Source organism: Histoplasma capsulatum, genomic scaffold, assembly GCF_000149585.1.
Source record: "Histoplasma capsulatum NAm1 scaffold_7 genomic scaffold, whole genome shotgun sequence".
NCBI classification, from domain to species: Eukaryota; Fungi; Ascomycota; class Eurotiomycetes; order Onygenales; family Ajellomycetaceae; genus Histoplasma; species Histoplasma mississippiense.
Window position 1 is genome coordinate 1,256,612 of NW_001813976.1, and position 19,046 is coordinate 1,275,657.

Below are 19,046 nucleotides of genomic sequence, written 5' to 3' on the forward strand. Positions count from 1 at the left end.
CAAGCTCCTCCTACTCCCGAAATCCTTCTCTCCCGCCTTCCGCTGAGAACTGGGATGAATACCGCTCCGACTACTGGGAGAAGGAGAATGAGCGCCGCGCGGCGCTGCGGCGGAAGTTGAAAGAGCAGCGGCGCGAGCACGCGAAGATGGCGGGCGGCTGGTTTTGGTGGATGAGGCTCCTGTGGGCGCCAAAAACACTACCTCTGCCGGTATTATCGACTACTTCGTCTGCGGGGAGGAGGCCCACGACGCCTTCTGGGGGTAGTAGTCATGGCCGTGGCGGTGGTGGCCACGCCAATTTCCACTCCCATTCGCACCACCACCACCACCACCACCTCTCCCACCAGAGAGACGCATCCACAACATCTACGAAACGCCGGCCGGGACCGCAACACCAGCAAGACCGTGATGCCATGACGCATTCCCGCACCTCCTCGCGCAGCACGACGCCGAACCCGGTCTCGGACACCGATGATCCTCCCCACAACAACAATAATAGTAATAGTAACCAGAGCGACCGCCAGCGTCGAAGGAGGGGTAGCTCTGCAGCATCGACGTCGGGCAGCGAGCGGAAAAGGCGGAATAAGTCTGCTTCGTCTTCATCTAGTGCTGGTGGTAGTGGTGGTGGAGTTGGCAGCGGTGGTGGAGCGCGGGCACCATCGCCGTTAACAAGGATCGAGCCTGTAGGGCAGGTATAGAGTAGGGTGGTTGATCTAGATTTTCTGTGCACTTGGTATATATCAGGTTGCATCCTCTCTTGTTTGCTTTGTTGTCGTTGTTGTTATTATTACGAGTTTTGCAACTTTTTTTTTTTTTTTTTTTTTTTTTTTCCATGAAGGGGGTTGTGTGGGTGCTTTAGGGGAAATGGGCGAAAGGGGGAGTTTTCCATCATGCAGGCTGATTTATATTTTTGGAATCGTCATTCTGACTGCCCTGGAGATATTTTATTATACTTTATATCTGTTAATAAATCTGAGAGAGAGAATTATAGACTATGAATTGGGTGGGTATTAGGCCACCGCCATGCTGGGTGAATAAAAAACCCACTCCCTCTGCAATGATCATACTGAAAAGAAAAAGGGGAAAAAATTACGGAAGGGGATATAACTGTTGTAGACAATTTTTTCTTCCGGGGGGTTATTATGATTGCCATGATTTTCTGTTTATCTAGGTTATAAATCCATTTCTTCTTCTTCTTTTTTATTTAAAAAAAAAAGGGGGATGCATAAATGCCAGCCAAAAAAGAGGAAAAATAATAAATAAATTCCAGTTTCCCTCTAGACAATGAAATAACATTTGCAAGTAGGAAAACAAACATTATTTGAAAAAGTTCCTCCACGCCATTGGTAGATCCGACTAAATGAGAAACACCCCCGTACACTCATTAATAAAGGGAGTGGGATTTTGTGGAAAGAAACCGCTTCTGCATTTTTTTTAAATCATTCATCATCCTATCCTCTCCCAAGAACAAACCAGGCTGAGCCTAGGCAACGTACATGAAATTGGCGAAGGAAAGACATAATAACGTGAAAAGTTTCTCAGATGCGGTAAACAGTTTCATCACCGAGATACCTATGGGCGACAGGGTTAGCAAAATGGTATAAAAGAAAAACGAAAAAGGAAATGTGTGTGGGGTGGTGAGGGCAAGGGGAATTGGAAGGACGCATACATAATTTCATTTTTCTCATTCATAACACCCAACGCCTGTACAGCTTCTGCGGCTGTAAACGCCCTTCCACCCGCTGCGCCAATCGACTCATTTACCGCCTCAATCACATTCCGCACCCCCGCCGAATCCCCCTCGAACAGTTCTGACCTCATGAGCGGCCCAAGTGCCTGCCGGAACGTTGCCAACCGCGCGGACGAGAGTGGTGGCAGCGATTCCGCCGTCCCAACCGCCTCTGCAATTGGTGGCTGCGACTGGCTCTCATTATCGTCCGTCTGCGAGCGCAGGAGTTGCGATGCGGGCTGCGATGAAGCGAAAGACATTTGCGATTCGGATTGCGTGGCGCCTAGCTGGCTGCGGGTTTGGCGGGAGGATGCCTGCGTGCGGCGGGAGCGGGGGCTTGCGTCGTATAAGTCGTCGTTTTCATCGCTGTCATCACCTTGGGTGTTGGTTCCATTTCGCGCGGCGGTACTGCTTCCTCTGAGGCCTGGGCGTCGACTTGAGCGTGGAGCCGCAGGTGTTTGTTGCGACTCCTCAACTCCGGAGTCGGAGTCATCAGACTCGGAGTCGGACTCGAGGTTTACTGTCTTTCTTCGCTTGCGCCTTTCGTCATCGACGACTTCTTTGAATAGCGCGAAACGGAGAATCGACTCTGCGACCTTGGCATCCTTTTCTTCGACTCGGCTGGAGAGACGTGCTTTGGCATGCGCGGTGGATAGACGAATAAGGGTTTCTAGGGTACGGGCGGTCATGGGAGAGGTTTTTCTTTGGTTTCCAGACAGCTCATCGTTTCGAAGAGCGGAGTAGGTGGCCACGATATGATCCGCGGCTCCCTTAGTGAGCACGGGCTTGATTCTTGATTTGGCGTATTGAATATATTTCTTGATAAATGGCAAGCTGAGAACATCAATTCTTCTGCTTGGTCCCCGGCTAGTAGTGACGGACATCCCTGCATGGAGCATAACGTTAAACTTCTCGTATACTTCAGTCGGACGATTTGAATCTTGATTCTCTTCTAGCCCAACTCCGAGGTTGTTATTGACCTGCTCACGCACTGGGGCTCCTTCTTCCATGCCAGGATCTCGGTACCGGTGCATACGGAGCACATGCTCTGATACCATGCGGTCCCTAGCATCCTCAATATCGTCCGTAACAACGAAGAGCAAGTCGAAACGCGAGATTAGGGAATCGGGGAGGGCAATGTTCTTGTGAGGATCTTTATGGGTATCGTATTGTCCATAGATCGGGTTTGCAGCTGCAATGACGCTGCATCGAGCATTTAAGGAGGTGTGAATACCGGCTTTGGCGATTGTGACGGTCTGCTGCTCCATGACTTCGTGGATCGCTACTCGGTCGATATCGCTCATTTTGTCGAATTCATCAATACATACAACGCCTCGATCTCCCAAGACCATAGCACCGGCTTCCAATCGCCGCTCGCCAGTCTCTTTATCGGTCGTTACAGCTGCTGTAAGACCAACTCCAGACGAGCCTCGACCAGTGGTGGCAATTGCCAGAGGAGCTGTGTTGAGTACGAAACGAAGAAGTTGTGATTTGGCGGTAGAAGGATCGCCGACCATCAGAATGTTGATATCACCACGTAGATGAGTCCCCGTTATCAAAGATTCTTTTCTATACCGCCTAATAACATCAAAGAGAATCGCTCGTTTAATGTAATCATGACCGTATATACTGGGCGCGAGGGATTGAGACAGAAGGTCGAAGACATTCTTCTTCTTCGCAAGTTTATTAATGTTCCGAATGTCAGTGTCTGTTATCGTCGATTGCGCAATTCCACCACCTGATTTAGAGCTGAGTTGGATGATGTTGTTTGCTAGGATAACCGTACGGAATGTAGAGCTGGTTGTACTGGCGTTTCGATTTCCAAGGGATCTATGAATTCCAACCAATTGAATCCGGTCACCGGGTTTGGCTCTATCGACTAAATCATCGTCAAGTATCACGTCGACGCCCCTTGGAAGCTGCCCTGCAGGGGCTCGCTCGGGCATCTCCTGCATCGAAATGGTTTGGTGGTCTCGATATATACAATATCCGTACTCAGTGATGAGCTATCACATGAGTTAGCCAGATAGAATCTCGTCTCCATAGATAGAGCCCATATACACCTACAGGATTCCCCTCGTCATCTTCTTGAGGGTATACGTTCAAATTCGTCGCCCCGCTAGCAGTCATAGTCTGATCTTGATACGTCCTCATCAAAAATTCCTCCTTCTTCTCACTATAATGAACACTCCTAATAATTTTGGGTCTGACGAGCGAACATCTCGTAACAATGCCTTCAAGACATATCAATCGGTTTAGGTGAGAGGAGCCAAGTGTGCGGGGATTGCAAGCAAACTCGCCAAATGCACCAACGTAGGCACAGTAGTACACCTGCCCATGTCCGCCACAGTCAGTATTCCAGGATCCAAAATCATACAATATAGCATACAGTAGTTACGTACTGTATCGTTTGATGTCTCCTTTGGCGATCGATTAGGCAGGGTGCTGATAATTTCCTTCAATGCTGAATTAAATGCCTGAGTGTAATCGTGCGGCGATGTAAGGAGGCTGCCAATCAATAGTGAGAACTAGTCCGTACCGTAAACTAGAAGATTGATAACAAACCCATTGACCAATTCTGCACTGTGCGCTCGAATTTCATCTAAGCTGACCTACAGAATGGATCAAAAAGACAAGTTAGCCGATCTGACGTTTCAAATGGCCAGAAACCATAACATCAAACGAAGGTATGATGATTCATACCGTGAGTCTTCGCAAGCCGCGATTAAGCATCAAAACAATGTCCGCTCGATAACTACAGCGCTTATTAGAAACATCGCCACATTTACCACAGGGACAAGAGATGGGCATTGGATATACCTTCTCGCCCGTGGATCACCTAGCGAGCAGGAAAACGAGAACAATTAGATTTTCTACTAGATACCACAGTTTTTGGCTAGGAATCACTCACTAGGATCGAGAAATTCAGCGGCAGCCCGGATGCGATCCTGGGGGTCCATGGTGAAGGTGGGTGTTGATCTTCAACGAACCCGCAATGCAGGGTCTTCTAATTGACACAAAACAATCTTCAGCTGTGTGCTAGGCCCCAGGATATGTATGTAAACTCTGTATATGTGTATGGGTGTGCTGCCGGACGAGGTTTTAATGGGAATATAGAGGCAGAATTGAATTTATCCCAGACGCAATCGAAATGAATGAGTTTGAAGCTTGAAAGGACGCGTCGGCTGTTCCTTCGCGTGAACGCGTATTTCGCGTTGTCAATGACGGTCATGTGATATTTCAATTATGCCTAATTGGGAAATGCACTCTACTTGGAGCTTCCACTCAGGTTCATGATCAATTCAAGCGCTAGAGCAATGGTAGATGATAGTGCTTATCCAACATGTATGACAGAAAATGGATGCGAAAGAGCAAAATCGAAAAAGGGGTCATGAATAATATACAGAAATATCTACATAATAATGGGCAACCGACCCCAAAAAGAAATCCAAGCCAAAACCATCTCCAATCAGATATCCTGATAAGCTAGCTTGTACACCTTAGCCATCATATCCCGGATCTGGTTTAAACGTGTCTTGGCATGGTAATGGAGGCTATGCGCCTCATGGTCTCGATCACTGGCGAATTCGCCATCCACACGACCAGGCAGAGGTATCTTCTTCCGGATCCAGTTAAGGTCTTGCCGCCACTCCCGAAGGCCCCGCCAGCGTTTACTTCTATTTTTCTCATGGTAGAGCTTCCAGTCAATTCGCTCCTCCTCTTTCATGTGCCTCCAGATCTGCAGTCTGCACCAGAAAACCCATTCCTTGCGGTACCGATCTTTGACGTCATACGCATCCTCTTCGAGACGGAGATACTGAAGGATCAGTGGCAGGTTCTGGGAATCGATCTTCTTGAGCCATAGTCTTCGATTGCGTGCCGGGATCCAGTCCTTCCAGCGTCCACTTTTGACCTTTTTGCGCCACTCCGATTCCTCTTTGCGCCAGAGGATTCGCTCTTTGCCCAAGCCTTCCTCTTCGTCCTCTAGGTTCTCCTGAGATCTCTCTGGTAGCTCAAGGTGGGCATGTTGAACTAGGTGGGGTGTGTTGAGGAGTCCCACTTCTCGCAACACTTGCCAGTGACCCGTTTCCCGGCCCCTGCCACGTAAGTGGGGCGGCAATCTGGGAGGAATGCCGTTTAAGGGTGGGTTGTTTTCTAAGAATTGACGTCGCTGGACCCGCCGTTTGTATTCAATCTGTCTCCACTGAGCGTCTTCCTCCAGGAGCGTTTTGATCAAAGGCATATCTGGTGCTGTTTCCCTGGACACACCGGTAGCTACCGGAATGAGGTGGTACGGAGATGGAACCACAGTGTTTTTATTGTTATCATTATGGGCATCGGTAGCCTTCCCGGATGGCTCCAAAGAAGATTCGCGGTTAACTATCCCTTGCTCGCCAAACCCTGGTTCCACCACAGACTTGATAGGGCCCGACTGGACGACATGCTGAGCTTCATTTAATATCTGTCCAAATCCTCCTTGGGGGTCATGTACATTCCCCATAGCAATTATGGTCATTGGGGCAGACAGGAGAATCGAGTTAACCTCTTCACCTGAATCTAGAACGGAGCGCGCCCTGGCGTCAACTAGCGCGGCTGCTAGACGTAGCCATGTGTCGTAGACGGCTGCATGTAGTCAGGCTCAAGTTTGACCATGCATAACTTTCGCTGTAGCCCATATGGTCAGGCCGGCGGGAGGAATAGTGATGTCTGTTCTCCTGAAGAGCAAATGTGGATGGAGTATGGCTGGGCCGTGCAGTCGATCTCGCCCTTACCTGTGTCCAACCAGTGTAGTTAGGAATGAACAGTTTTTCAAAGAGAATAAAAGCATTCAGTCGGTCCTCTCGTCTGGAGGAAACAGCAAGTAGTTCAATATAGGATGACCAGTTATGGGTCGTCAGAACAAAGCCAGACTTTTGGACTTCCGATATAACGACGGCGATTTTGGAATGGAGATTCTGCTCTGCGTAGCATTCCATGAGCACAGAAAGGCATTCGGAAAGAGAAAAACGCTGAGCAGTTGACATGGGCCTTATAGGGACGGGTTGAGGGTCATCAGGATTGTTAGAGCGGTTGGGTTTGAAAGAAGCTGTAATGGCTGTTCCAAGTTTGGCTTGATTAAATGCTTTCCTCCAGAGTTTCTCGACCATGTCGAACCCTCTATCTCTCGCTTGGAGCTTCATTCTTTGAGCCAACTGGCTGAGTGGCACAAGATTCGGATTCCTGATGAGGCGGTTTTGTTTCTTCTCCAACCTCTCGGCCAGTTCCTTCGCCCTCACAGTTGCATCATGGCTCATGTAGGCGGAGATGAGTTCCTCGTAATACACAGAAGGAAAGGCATCGCGGACAGACTTTTGACTTGCCCCAGGTTGTGGAACTTTCGTAGCCCACTCTCTGATACCGAAGTCTTTCATAATGGAATCCAGAAACGCCTCTGCATTCACTAATCGAATTTCGTTATTATGCCCAACGTATTTCCCTTCCTCGAGAAGCCTCTTGTCCATATGAATTTTCCCCTTGAGCACCGATAGTCTCGAGCTGAGACTCAGGTGGCCGAATTTTTTCATGATTTCGCCCTGGGTATGTTCGATCATTTCCACATCCCCTGCCAGTGCATAGCCATACAAAAGGATCGCGAAATGGAATTGGGTCACGGAAACTTGGCGACGGTCCTCAAGTCTTCGAATAACCTGAATAGCATCATCATGGTTTCCACTGCGAACAAGAGCCAGGATGGTGGCTGCATACGTCATATGATCGAATTTCACTCCTAGTTTTCTCATCCGATCATGCACTGCTAGCATAGAATCTATGTCAGGGAGGAAAGCGTAGTGCCACAGGATGACATTCCACATGCGAGTAGTAGGGCCGGGAGCCTTTAGCTTCATCACCGTATCTGCAAATTTCTCGGCAGCATCATATTTTCGGTTGTTGCAGAGGGTCTCCACCACCGGGTGAAGCATTGCCATGTTGAGTTGAATATCATATCCCCTAGCAAGCTGCAAGAAATCCATGACGCTTTCGACGTTGCCGTCCTTCGCAAACATCCCCATTAAGATTCCGAGTGTATGCGAGTCTGGCTTTAACCCAGTAGCAATCATTTCTTGAAAAGTTGATAGCGCTCCGGGCTTATCCCGTGCCTTCGCGTGGGCAGTCAGGACAATATTCCAGCTCGTCACGTCAGGGCTCAGCGAGAACTCGCTACGTAGCCTTTCTAGCTGCTTCCGGGCTTGATAAACCCTGCCAACTGCGGCATTAACGTATATTAGAGGGTTAACCAACCTGAGCTTCCTGGGCTGGCCATAATGGTTCACGTAGGATTTAAATAAATCAGTTACCCTCCGGAAATCACCAAGTCTGGAAAATGCTGTGAGTGCGATCTGATATGCTTCTTCCGACGGCTTTTCATAGAATAACCGAAACTCCCTGAGAAGTTGGTTAGTAGCCTCAGGTTTCCGCAGTACGGCCACGACTTTCAAAAGTCCAGCAAGAACCTTCTCAGGGGGCTTTGTGGTACCCATCAATAAGCGAAAATGCCAGTACACTTCGAGGGCGCGGGGTGGTTTTTAATTCGAGATCTAGATATCGTAACGTCGACAAGGCCCAGAAGTAATGTTGACTCTCGAGTAAGCGAATGGCATGAAGGCTGTAGAACAGTAGCAGAATTTGTTCAATAGGGGTTTGCCTCAATATAGTTTTCTTCTTGATGACCAAGTGAACTAAGAAGCCGACCAGCGGAGTAGCTTCCGACAGGTCTAGCATTTTCTCGCGTAGCAACTCAAGCAAATTCAAAACTCTTTCCGGTAAGCTGAGCATGTTCGATAACTCATGATATTTAATCCGTTTGAATGGCTGACCTTCCGGGAGATAGGGCTTAAAGGAGAAAAATTCGAATGCCTCCTTCCACTTCATCTGGTCCACCAACGCAACCATGGCGATGTCCCAACACTTTTCTCCTTTGAGTTTCGACACTGCTTCCTTGCAAATCCCCCTAACCCAATCGATATTCCCTTCACATTGGATAAGAGACTTCGTTACGTGGCCATAGTCTTCTGGAGTTCTCTGGTCAATCTCGATAGCTTCAAATGCTAGTCTCGAACGGATTCGATCCACAGGTTCCCGGGATTCTGAAAGATAGGCAAGGACGCGTGGATGGTACTCGGGCTTCTGGTCCTTGACAACTTGATAGAGTCTCCATACAGCCCGACAGCTCCGTGGAGAATTATTGCTAATATATCGATCAAGCCGCCGCAGAATATGGGGATCTATAACTATTTCCCCATCCTTGCTAACGCGACGCCGTCTTTTGGATTTTGTTCCACGGGTGAGAATTGTACGAAAGCCCCTAGTTTTCCGAGAACATGCCAACCCTAGTTGCTTCATCCGGACTCGTGACATCGTCTCCTGCTGGCGTCGATAAAAGTTGCAATACGCCAGCCCGAACCTCACAGCAGGCAACAATGGAGACGCTCGCCGCTTAGGGAGAGTAATTGGTCTTCGAGGACTTTTGTAAAGGTCATAGTACTTAAATGCCTCCTCCTCCTCCTCTTCCTCCCTCCCTTCCGCCAGCGACTCTTCGAGTTCCTTCGACCCTTCAAAGTTCTGTTTATCTTGAGGCTCCGGTGAAACCTCCTCATGGCGCGACTGGGATTGAGCCACTTCGCCAGATTTCGTTGAATAATAAGTTCGGCTGCCCGACTTTCTCCTACATTCGGCGGAGCTTTTGATGATGATGCGAGGAAGGCAATATCGTGCAAATATTTGTGTTTCTGGCGGGTATAAGCATTCCAAGCGCGTATTTGGAAGATGGTAGTTAAAGAGAACGGCAAATGGCTCAACGGCAGCTGGTAAGGGTTTAGCGGCGGACGAGGAGGATCGCGGTGGGTGCAGGAAATCAGAGCTCCACAAGGGAGCCTCGATGTCAGCAACGCCATGATGCCAGAATTCCGGATGTAAAACTCGACGGCTGCGAGCGTGGCGCTTCGAATGGCGGAAAAGACATTCTCCTGCGTTTTCAAGGCGCTGAGCTGCTCGCTCCAGCATCCCCTGAACCAGAGCCGGGTGTATGAAGAAGAGGATTTCAACGGTGGTTATAACGGGAAATGCATATCGCAAATGGCTAGGGGAGGAGGTCAGTTAAAGGAGTTTGCAAAAACCAATTGCATAGCCATACCGAACCCGACAAAATGTATAATGTCTAAACAACAATAATTATATATAAAACTAATATAAACACTAGAAGAAAAGAGAATTGACAAAAACTTACTCAGGATTGAGAGCAAATTCAAGTTGCTATGATCCGCAACCTTAAGGGAAGGACCAAGGAAAAACAAGCGCAAGCACTTAAGCCTGGGCGCTGAGTGTCCCAGTTCACTATGGTTAAAGATAGAACCTTCAGATTCAACAGCATTAACAGGATGTTAGATCGCAACTGTTTTGTCAAAGCAGATAGAGCTGTAACTAGTACTTTTCCTGCGGAGATTCCTTGGGCGGGAAACAAACGACCAAAGGATATTTTTCCGCTGCGTCCGCGGCCCGCAGGTTTCTCCGGCGCCGGCCACCGCACAATGTCCTTCAAACATCACAGGATCAGCGTCACATACGCTTAAAAGTCTGTGGATTAGGCGTGGGCTGCTTCCATAAGACCGTGACGGCCTACTATGGTCCACAGCAATGGACATCACCAGCTTCATAGTTAGCCACAGGGAAGACGCTCTGCTGGCCGGGGATTACAATTCATATCGAACACAGTTGACTCGCAGATTACATACCATACGGAAGAAGTTGGGCCAGACAACCCCGCGTGGTAAAAAGTACTCTCCGAAACCTACGATAACAGCAGAGAAGGTCGCCAATGACACCAAGTATGTTTTTCATATGCCATTCAGCCTTTCGCTGATCTTTTAGAAAATCGACTAGAGGAGATCTCCTGCTGACAGTCAACCAGCTTCGCATTTCTCATACTCCTCTGCGCGGAGCGAGCGTGGGCTACCGCAATGCATATGAAGTCGACCCACTCCGCAGACCCGTCTACCAAGGGCATTGCCAGTTCTGCAAGACGGCATATAATATCTCGTTTGAATAAAGCGACTCTATACGGAAAACAACTGGTTTCAGTCCTTCAAGATCCGTCAGCGTCTTCCGCATCCAACATCGACCTCCTTGAGGCGCGGGGTTATCTAGCTTCCCTCCTTGGGGCGTTCTGGATGGAAAAGAAGAGATGGGACCTGTGTCTACAACAATATTCGGTTGCAAAAGTAATATACGGCGCGCTCAGCACGAAAGCGAAGAGGGAAACCTATCGAGATCTTTTATCGACCTCCATCGATCCAGGTCTACGATATGCGGCTTACCAGTTAAAGCTGCCCCGGTCGGCAGCATTAGAATCCATCGCGATCAAAAACGTACCATCCGATTCCCCAGTCCGCGGAGAAGTGACTGCCATCGACCCAGATTGCTTCGTCGAGCGGGGTTCTAATAATAAACAACCGGCGGCTGACGGCGTCACCATCCAGGATATCCCACAGACCATTACTTGGAGGTCCCGGACAGTCGCGCTGGAAGATGCGGCTATATCCCAGGCACTGGCAGCCGCTGCTCTAGCAGAAGCCCAGCTATCTTCGTGGCTCTCGAGCCCCGCTGGCCAATCTTCATCACTCAGTGAAAAAGCAGCGAACTACGATAACGTGATAAGCGCTAGCCAGGACGCGGTGGACGCGACCAAGACGACTATTGATGAGCTTTCCGCCGAGGGGATTGACCCGGCGGACAAACGCATGCAAGCACTGCAAGTGACACGGACAGCAGTGAACTACGCGCTGGTGGGATGGCGCGTGGGCCGCAACCGGATACTGTGTGGCACTGACGACGGTCTCAGCTTTAAACCAGAGCAAGTGAAAGCAGCCGGCGGGAAGCAGAAATCTAGGAGATCCAGTGGCAAAGGCATCGGCCGCCGACTCGCGCGGTTGCGCGAACGCACTACGCTGTACGATGCGACCCTCCAGAGCTTGGACTTCATCCGGGAGCTGCCTGGCGTTGCAGGAGACGTCGACTTCGTGGAGGAGCTAAATGCAACAAGGAATTATTTCCAGTCACTCAGGTAGTGTTTTGTTTTTTTTTTTTTTTTGTTTTTTTTTTTTTTTTTTTCCCTTTTACCCCTTAACACCAAAAGGATACAACGTGCCTCCGTCTGCTAACGCACACTTATCAAAATCAGGTGTCTGGCAGTCGGCAGAGCACACGCCCTCCTCTCCAGCCCAAAGAATGCCCTCGCGCTCTTCTCACGCGCGCTGGATCTCGCGTCCACCGCTCTTCCGCGCCCCGACACGTACAGCCTGCAGCATCAGCAGCAAGAAGCACACAGAGGCCCACCACGCCTCGAGGTCTCCAGTCCACAGGCCGCCGCGCTGCACGCCCACCTCCAAAGCCTCGTCTGGCAATACCGGGGCATCGTGGAGATCGAGCGTCTCTCCTCCCAACGCAGCAGCGGAGGAGGCGGAGGAGGCGGAGGAGATAGCCTCCTGCCACCGCCCATGATTGAGCGCCTGAACGAGTACCCACCGTCAGGCAGCCATGTCGACCTGACACGGCTGGTGACGTATCCGCCCAAGATAGAGCCGGTACCCGTGAAGCCGCTGTTCCTGGACGTTGCGTTCAATTATATCGATTATCCGCGGAGATCTAATAAGGGGGGGCTCGCAACTGGTTCGGGTGCGGGGATGGACGCGGATTTTCCGATGCAGGATGCGCAGGCAGCGGCGGAGACGAAGAAGGAGGCGAAGAAGGGGGGATGGTTTGGGTTTGGGAGGTGATTCTTTTTTTTTTTTTTTTTTTTTTTTTTTTTTTTTTATGTTTTATTTTTTTTTTTTTCTTTTTCTGTTCATTGTTTGTTTCACCTGGTTGATTCTTGGAGCTACTGGAGAGAATGCGCATATGTGATTGCGATTGCAATTGCAACGAACCAAAATCAATAGTTAGATAGATCATGGTAGTTTATTACAGTTATGCCACCCTCATATTGAAGGCCCAGGAAAAAAAAAAAAAAAAAGGAAAGGAAAGGACAATAACGCGCAAAAGGATTGTGTTTTCTTCTGGTGTTGTACTATCATCACCAACTTGCAACATGAATGTGCGCAAGTCAAATTAACTACCCGCATTGCGACACTGGGACCTCCAAAACATAGACCACATAGCGATAACTTTTAAGCTCATCAAACCTGCTTCGCTCACTAACCCCCCTAGCGAGTTAACTACCAGGAAGGCGATCCAAAAACCAATAACAAACCAAACCAAAAACTTCTCCTTTCCCTTCCCCCCCCAACCAAAAAAAAACTTAAAAACTTTACTTTTCTTTTCTTTTTCTTTCCTTTTTTTTTTTTTTTTTCGTTTGTTCTTTCTGTATCCTGTTCCCCCTTTCTCTTCTCTCCTTGTTCCCGCTAGGGAATCCCCGAGCAACGAGGGGACTAAAGTAGTTGGGTTACATGGACGGAAAGTGGACGGTCGTTAAGTCAGTTCGTTCGTATCTGGATGTGCTAACTTATAATAACTCCCCTACGCTGCTGTAAGAACGACGGCGGAGGCGCGCGTCCTCTACAGTGAGGAGAGCAGTCAGGGTCGCCCGATGACACTCCGGCAAGTCACTGGGCGCTGCTCACTGGCAGTCCCGGGGAGGGCGGGGGGTTTTGCTGGCCTCCTGGGCTGGCTGCGGTGGCTGGGTCTAGCTGGGGAGGAGCTTTGCCGTTGCGGGTGGGACAGGAAATAGCACGTAGTCATCTACTATATAATCTGTAAAGTGTTCTCTGGTTCGAAAAGAGGAGGCGGGGTGGTGGGTGGATTGTGCTTTTGCTGAGTGATTGATTCAAATGGCAAATGGCAAATGCAATTCGGGGATGGAGAATTTTAATTCCACACGGCCAAGAGGCACTAAATTTTTATAAAGGCATGGTGAAAACATTGTATTAATTACAGATAAAAAATACTACTTCGTTGCTTGTGTCTTTTAGATCAAGATATGGAGATACCAGTATCGTAGAATCTTCATACTCTAATATCTTTTTACTATAACATGATATATATACATATATATATATATGATAGCATGGCTAATTGATAGTGCTAATAATTGAAATTAAAAAGGTATAAATTCAAAGTCTCGAGCGGAAATGCAATACTGCGATTTAAGCTCATTGTCTACTATTGTAATAAATCTTATTTTGAACTAGTATAGATACTGATCGAACATAATATATGATCACTGCTGGCAGTCATAGGAGCTTCCCACTCTATGTAGATCAATAAAAAAAAAGGTATCAAATTCTGAAGATGATACTAGCAATGATATTTATCGATGGTAGTACTCCGTATCTATGATGATATCCCCCGATGACAGTCTGGCGTCTTGCATCTCGGCCCAGCTCCTCTGCCGCTGTCCCTGACGCCATCGCCGAATAGCCGGGGGTGTCACATGACCGGGACGAGATGGATACAGCGTCCACGGGTACGGAGTACTCCGTACCGACCTCGTTCCAGGAATGGCCGGTAACAAAAAATTAAATAATATGTAAGCCAAGCTTGCACCACAGGCTGAGTCAGTCAGGGCCTGGCCTGTTATTGGCTGCTGGCCACTCCGCCCGGGTCTTAGCGCTGTTTTGGCATCATCCAGACTTGGATCATCTCCATTTTCGAGAGTTACGTTACGGTACCACCAATACCAACCAGGTACCACCAACATCCCTTTTTTTTTGTTGCTGGTATTTCTTCCTTGGTTCGTCCTCCAATTCCCATCCACATTCCAGATCACACCCAACTCATCCTCCATCCTCCATCCTCGCTGCCGTGCATGGATTGTCTGGATTGATCGCTCCCATCCAACCTCTGCTCTCCCCGGGATTCCCGGCGTCCTGCAGCGCGGCACGCTCCTCCCCTTCCCCGCCCCCCTCGGGTTTTTTGGTGTTTCGTGTCTCCCCTCCCTGATTGAGGCTCCCTACAACGTCCCTAACGCTCCTTCAGAGCCGTCCCGACAAAAAAAAAAAAGCACCCTTGGCCTTCAATTGCTTGGATTCCTTGGATTCCTTGGATTCATTCAATCGGCCATGGACACCCTCAATGGGTCCTTGGACTCTCCCGTCCCTGATGTCGGGCTGGATTCCTCTGTCGGCTGGGATCGATCCGGACTGCTGATGTCCTTCTACAACGGCATGACCCTCTGGACCACCATCTTCACCATATTTCTGCTCCTCGTCACGTACGATCAAGGTGTGTTCTTTTATAAGCATCGATATCGTGATTGATAGCATGATTGATAGCATGATTGATTTGCCCCAATGGGTTTGTCAAAGAAGCAGGGGCATCAGAACAAGCGCTGACTCTCGCCCTTCTCAGTGAAATACATCTGGCTCAAGGGATCCATCGAAGGCCCCAGGTTCAAGATCCCCTTCATGGGCCCCTTCCTTCAGTCGGTGAATCCAAAGTTCCTCGAGTACCAGGCGAAGTGGGCGAGCGGCGAATTGAGCTGCGTCTCCGTCTTCCACAAGTATGGTTCTCCCTCTTGCTTTCATGGTATCCCCTGTGGATTTGTATATATATATATATATGTAATATATACATATATATACATATCTATTTACGTTTGAAAGAAGCTGACATGCGCACGCCCCGCGTTTGCGCCTGCAGGTTCGTCGTCATCGCGTCAACCCGCGATATGTCCCGCAAGGTTTTCAACTCACCAGCATATGTGAAACCGTGCGTTGTCGATGTCGCTCACAAACTCCTGGGCAAGGACAACTGGGTGTTTCTGGACGGCAAGGAACACGTGGAATTCCGCAAGGGCTTGAACGGCCTCTTCACTCGGGCTGCCCTGACCAACTACTTGCCCCAGCTGGAAGATGTCTACGATCGCTTCTACAACATGTTCGTCCAGAGATCCGAGGAGCTCAACATGAAGCCTGAGCCGTGGATGCCACATTTCCGGGAATTGATGACCGCCTTGTCCTGTCGCACTTTTGTCGGCCACTACATGTCGGACGAGGCCGTCAAACACGTCGCGGACGACTACTATCTGATCACTGCCGCTCTCGAATTGGTCAACTTCCCCATCATCATCCCCTTCACCAAGACATGGTACGGGAAGAGGTCGTCAGATATGGTCCTGCGCGAGTTCACCAAGTGCGCTGTCAAGAGTAAAGTTCGCATGGCCAAAGGCGAGAAGGTCACCTGCATCATGGACGCCTGGGTCAAGAATATGTTGGACTCGGCCGCTTATCGCGAGAAGATCGCCAAGGGCCTGCCCGTGGAGGACTCGGAAAAACCAGCCCACATCCTGCGCGACTTCACCGATTATGAAATCGCCCAGACCATCTTCACCTTCCTGTTTGCTTCACAGGACGCCACCAGCAGCGCCTCCACCTGGCTCTTCCAACTCTTGTCCGACAGGCCCGAGATCCTCGCCAAAGTCCGTGAGGAGAACCTGAGACTCAGAGGCGGTGATCGCAATGTCCCCATCAGCATGGAGCTCCTTGACCAGATGGACTATACCCGTGCTGTCGTCAGAGAAACCCTCCGCTACCGTCCGCCAGTAATCATGGTCCCCTACATGGTCAAGAAGGATTTCCCCGTCACGGACACTTACACGTTGCCCAAGGGCTCCATGATCATCCCCTCTGTCTGGCCCTCCACGCATGACCCGGAAGCCTACCCGGATCCGGATACTTTCAACCCAGAGAGATGGCTGAACGGCGAAGCGGATAAGGCTGCAAAGAACTTCCTGGTCTTCGGCACGGGCCCACACTATTGTCTGGGCCAGACGTACGCGCAACTAAATTTGATGGCTATGATTGGCAAGGCTAGTATGCTTCTCGACTGGGAACATCATACCACGCCCACGTCGGAAGATATTCGAGTTTTCGCTACGATTTTCCCTGAAGTGAGTCGCCCATGTCTTGTTGATTCAGATCATGAGAAAGAAGAAGAGGAAGTAGAATAACTAACATCTTGAAACTATTTAATAGGATGACTGTCCCCTCGTTTTCCGCCGAAGACCTGAATAAATGACTCTCCTGCCTCATCTTTTTAATGCATTACATTTAATGTTTTCTCCCCAATTCATCCATCCATCACCCCGCAATGTTTTACACACCAACCCTCTCTTTCACGTTCTCGCTCCCTGCCCCCTCCCTTCAAAAAAAAAAAAAAAAAAAAAAAAAGAATGAAAGAAAGTAAAAAAAAATCACAAAACACAGGAAAGCCCAATGAACAAAACCCTCAACCCGCCACCGATAAGACAGCCTTTCTATTCTTCGAACAGCTTGATTGGGCGAATGACATGGGGCACTATTGAAACCCGCTGAAACCTAATCAACCAATCAGCAGCGATGACGACGAACCAAACCGCCAACTACTCCCAACAGCAACAGCGCACCATGAGGCATATAGTAATCCTACCCGAGACGTAGGTGTCATGGATCTGATAGACAGAATTAAAGAACAAAGAGGTGGCGTTAGTGGGAATGGGAGAACTGGAAGGGGGTTGATTGATTGATTGTATCGGGGGTTACAGGATGTTTGGGTGCGAAACGGGGAGTCAGGAGACGGGAGTCAGGAGCCGGGACGCGCGAGACGAGAGGAGAATTGAGCAGAAAACATTTGCTTTTTTTTTTTTTTTTTTTTTTTTTTTTTTTTTTTTTTCGTTTTTATATCGCATAGTAATAGTCCTTTTTTAATCATTGAATTCATCTTTCATTTCATTTTCTTAGCTATATTGTTCTTAATATTCGATTCAATGCATTCATTCATTGCCTTCAAGGGGGGGGTTCTCCCTTTTCCAGCAGTCCTACGACTTCCCTGACTGCTACCACCGCTCGTTCCCCTACACGAGAACGACTGATTGCAGAATTGCATGCAAGAGGAACGTACATGTACTGTACATACATACAATACAGTACATGCAATGTGCCAGCAGTTAATATTTTCAGCACTGGAGGGGAGGAAGAGAGTTAGTTGATTCAAGAAACTTCCTGCGCTGTTAGGCGTCCGGGCAACCTACTCTGGAAAAGCCTGAGTGTGATGCCTACGTAGTACCTCGACCCCCAGAGTAATCTTCATTTCCAACTGTTTCTGGAGGCTTTCACTGGTTAGCTAGCTGGTAAGTTACAGTGTAGTGCGTAGTTAACCAGTTAACTAGTTACTGAGCTCCGCTGACATCATCCAGCAGCCCGCCACAAAAAGTACGTTAACTACGGAGTAAGTAACTATCCACACACACACACACACCTCTCCCATCTCTAATTCACAATCACCCGGGGGAATTTTCCTAAACCCCCCCTCTCCCTATCATCATCATCATCTGCTAAATAAGTAAATAAACAACTAACGAACCCGCCATGTCCGTCGCCCGCTCCCTCCCCTCCTCCCCCTCCTCCTCCGCGCCGCGGCTAGCTAGCCAGTTCCTACGAACCCGCACGAGCACGGCTGCTCCTTCACGGCTACTGACGACCGGGCCCTCCCGGCGTCAGGCGGCGCTGTTGCCGTCGCCGCTGCCGTTGTCCTTGCGGCGCGGTGTGGCCGCGACCGCCGGATGGTTTCAAGTTGCGAATGGTGTCAGTTGGACTCAGAGGGGGAAGCGCGATACGGCCACGCGGCGGTTTTCGACAGCGGCGGCGGCGGCGGCGGCGGCGGACAAGATTGCGGAGCGGAATCCTGAGTTCAAGAGGTATGGGTTTGAGGAGGTATGTATAGTTATGCCCCATCCAATCTCTTGACCCGACCCGTGCGTATTTTCAATTTGTCTATCATTTGTTTATTTTGGTCGATTTCTTCTTTTTTTCATCGCATACGTGCCTGAGCCTGAGCCTGAGCCTGAGCCCGAGCCAGCGCAGGCTGGCTGGCTGGCTGGCTGGCAATACTCCCATCCATTCCCAACCGCGCCTGGACTGAAACTAGCTAACCTAACAACACCTCCCACCAAATCTGGTAGATCACCGCCTCCCTCCCCACAACCAGCACCACCCCGGCCCCCATCCTAATCGACGTCCGCGAACCCGCCGAGCTCCGCGCAACCGGCATAATCCCCACAGCCCAAAACATCCCCATCGGCACACACCCAGACGCCCTCTTCCTCCCGCCGGACGAGTTCCTCACGCGCTTCGGCTTCGCGGAAGCCAGAGGCCGAGGAATCGTCATCGTCGTCGTCCGTCGTCGTCATCGTCTTCGGGAGAAGGAGATAAACCGGACATCGTCTTCTACTGCAAGGCGGGCGTGCGCGCGCGCGCCATGGGCCGCGTTGGCGGTGCCGGCTGGGTATCACCCCGCGGAGGCTGGGGGGTTT

At 49.7% G+C, this 19,046-nt stretch overlaps 6 protein-coding genes across 6 annotated transcripts in view; 4 read left to right on the forward strand and 2 right to left on the reverse strand.

The window, feature by feature from the left end:
* The window catches only part of HCAG_06009 (predicted protein), a gene marked incomplete at both ends in the record, with an annotated part of 1,205 nt that extends 940 nt beyond the window's left edge, over positions 1–265 (forward strand). The window contains one exon of the mRNA XM_001538354.1: positions 129–265. Within this exon, the coding sequence (XP_001538404.1) occupies positions 129–265 (137 nt within the window). The remainder of the gene's footprint in view (positions 1–128) is intronic.
* A 1,273-nt stretch (positions 266–1,538) lies between these two features.
* HCAG_06010 (DNA replication licensing factor mcm3) lies at positions 1,539–4,689 on the reverse strand (the record flags this gene model as incomplete). The annotated part of the gene is made up of 8 exons (XM_001538355.1): positions 1,539–1,572; positions 1,670–3,735; positions 3,797–4,060; positions 4,132–4,237; positions 4,295–4,341; positions 4,433–4,484; positions 4,569–4,602; positions 4,641–4,689. 8 exons carry the CDS (start codon positions 4,687–4,689, stop codon positions 1,539–1,541), a joined length of 2,652 nt encoding a protein of 883 aa, XP_001538405.1.
* Positions 4,690–5,198: 509 nt separating this feature from the next.
* HCAG_06011 (predicted protein) lies at positions 5,199–9,769 on the reverse strand (the record flags this gene model as incomplete). The annotated part of the gene is made up of 3 exons (XM_001538356.1): positions 5,199–6,272; positions 6,502–8,270; positions 8,584–9,769. The coding sequence occupies 3 exons, from the start codon at positions 9,767–9,769 to the stop codon at positions 5,199–5,201; spliced, it is 4,029 nt and encodes a 1,342-aa protein (XP_001538406.1).
* Positions 9,770–10,399: 630 nt separating this feature from the next.
* HCAG_06012 (conserved hypothetical protein) lies at positions 10,400–12,537 on the forward strand (the record flags this gene model as incomplete). Its single annotated transcript, XM_001538357.1, has 3 exons — positions 10,400–10,590; positions 10,674–11,825; positions 11,943–12,537. The coding sequence occupies 3 exons, from the start codon at positions 10,400–10,402 to the stop codon at positions 12,535–12,537; spliced, it is 1,938 nt and encodes a 645-aa protein (XP_001538407.1).
* A 2,280-nt stretch (positions 12,538–14,817) lies between these two features.
* HCAG_06013 (cytochrome P450 61) lies at positions 14,818–16,770 on the forward strand (the record flags this gene model as incomplete). Its single annotated transcript, XM_001538358.1, has 4 exons — positions 14,818–14,980; positions 15,107–15,283; positions 15,361–16,646; positions 16,732–16,770. 4 exons carry the CDS (start codon positions 14,818–14,820, stop codon positions 16,768–16,770), a joined length of 1,665 nt encoding a protein of 554 aa, XP_001538408.1.
* A 1,332-nt stretch (positions 16,771–18,102) lies between these two features.
* Positions 18,103–19,046, forward strand: part of HCAG_06014 (predicted protein) — a gene marked incomplete at both ends in the record, with an annotated part of 1,556 nt that continues 612 nt past the window's right edge. Inside the window, 2 exons of the mRNA XM_001538359.1 lie at positions 18,103–18,447; positions 18,696–19,018. Of these exons, the coding sequence (XP_001538409.1) occupies positions 18,103–18,447; positions 18,696–19,018 (668 nt within the window). The remainder of the gene's footprint in view (positions 18,448–18,695; positions 19,019–19,046) is intronic.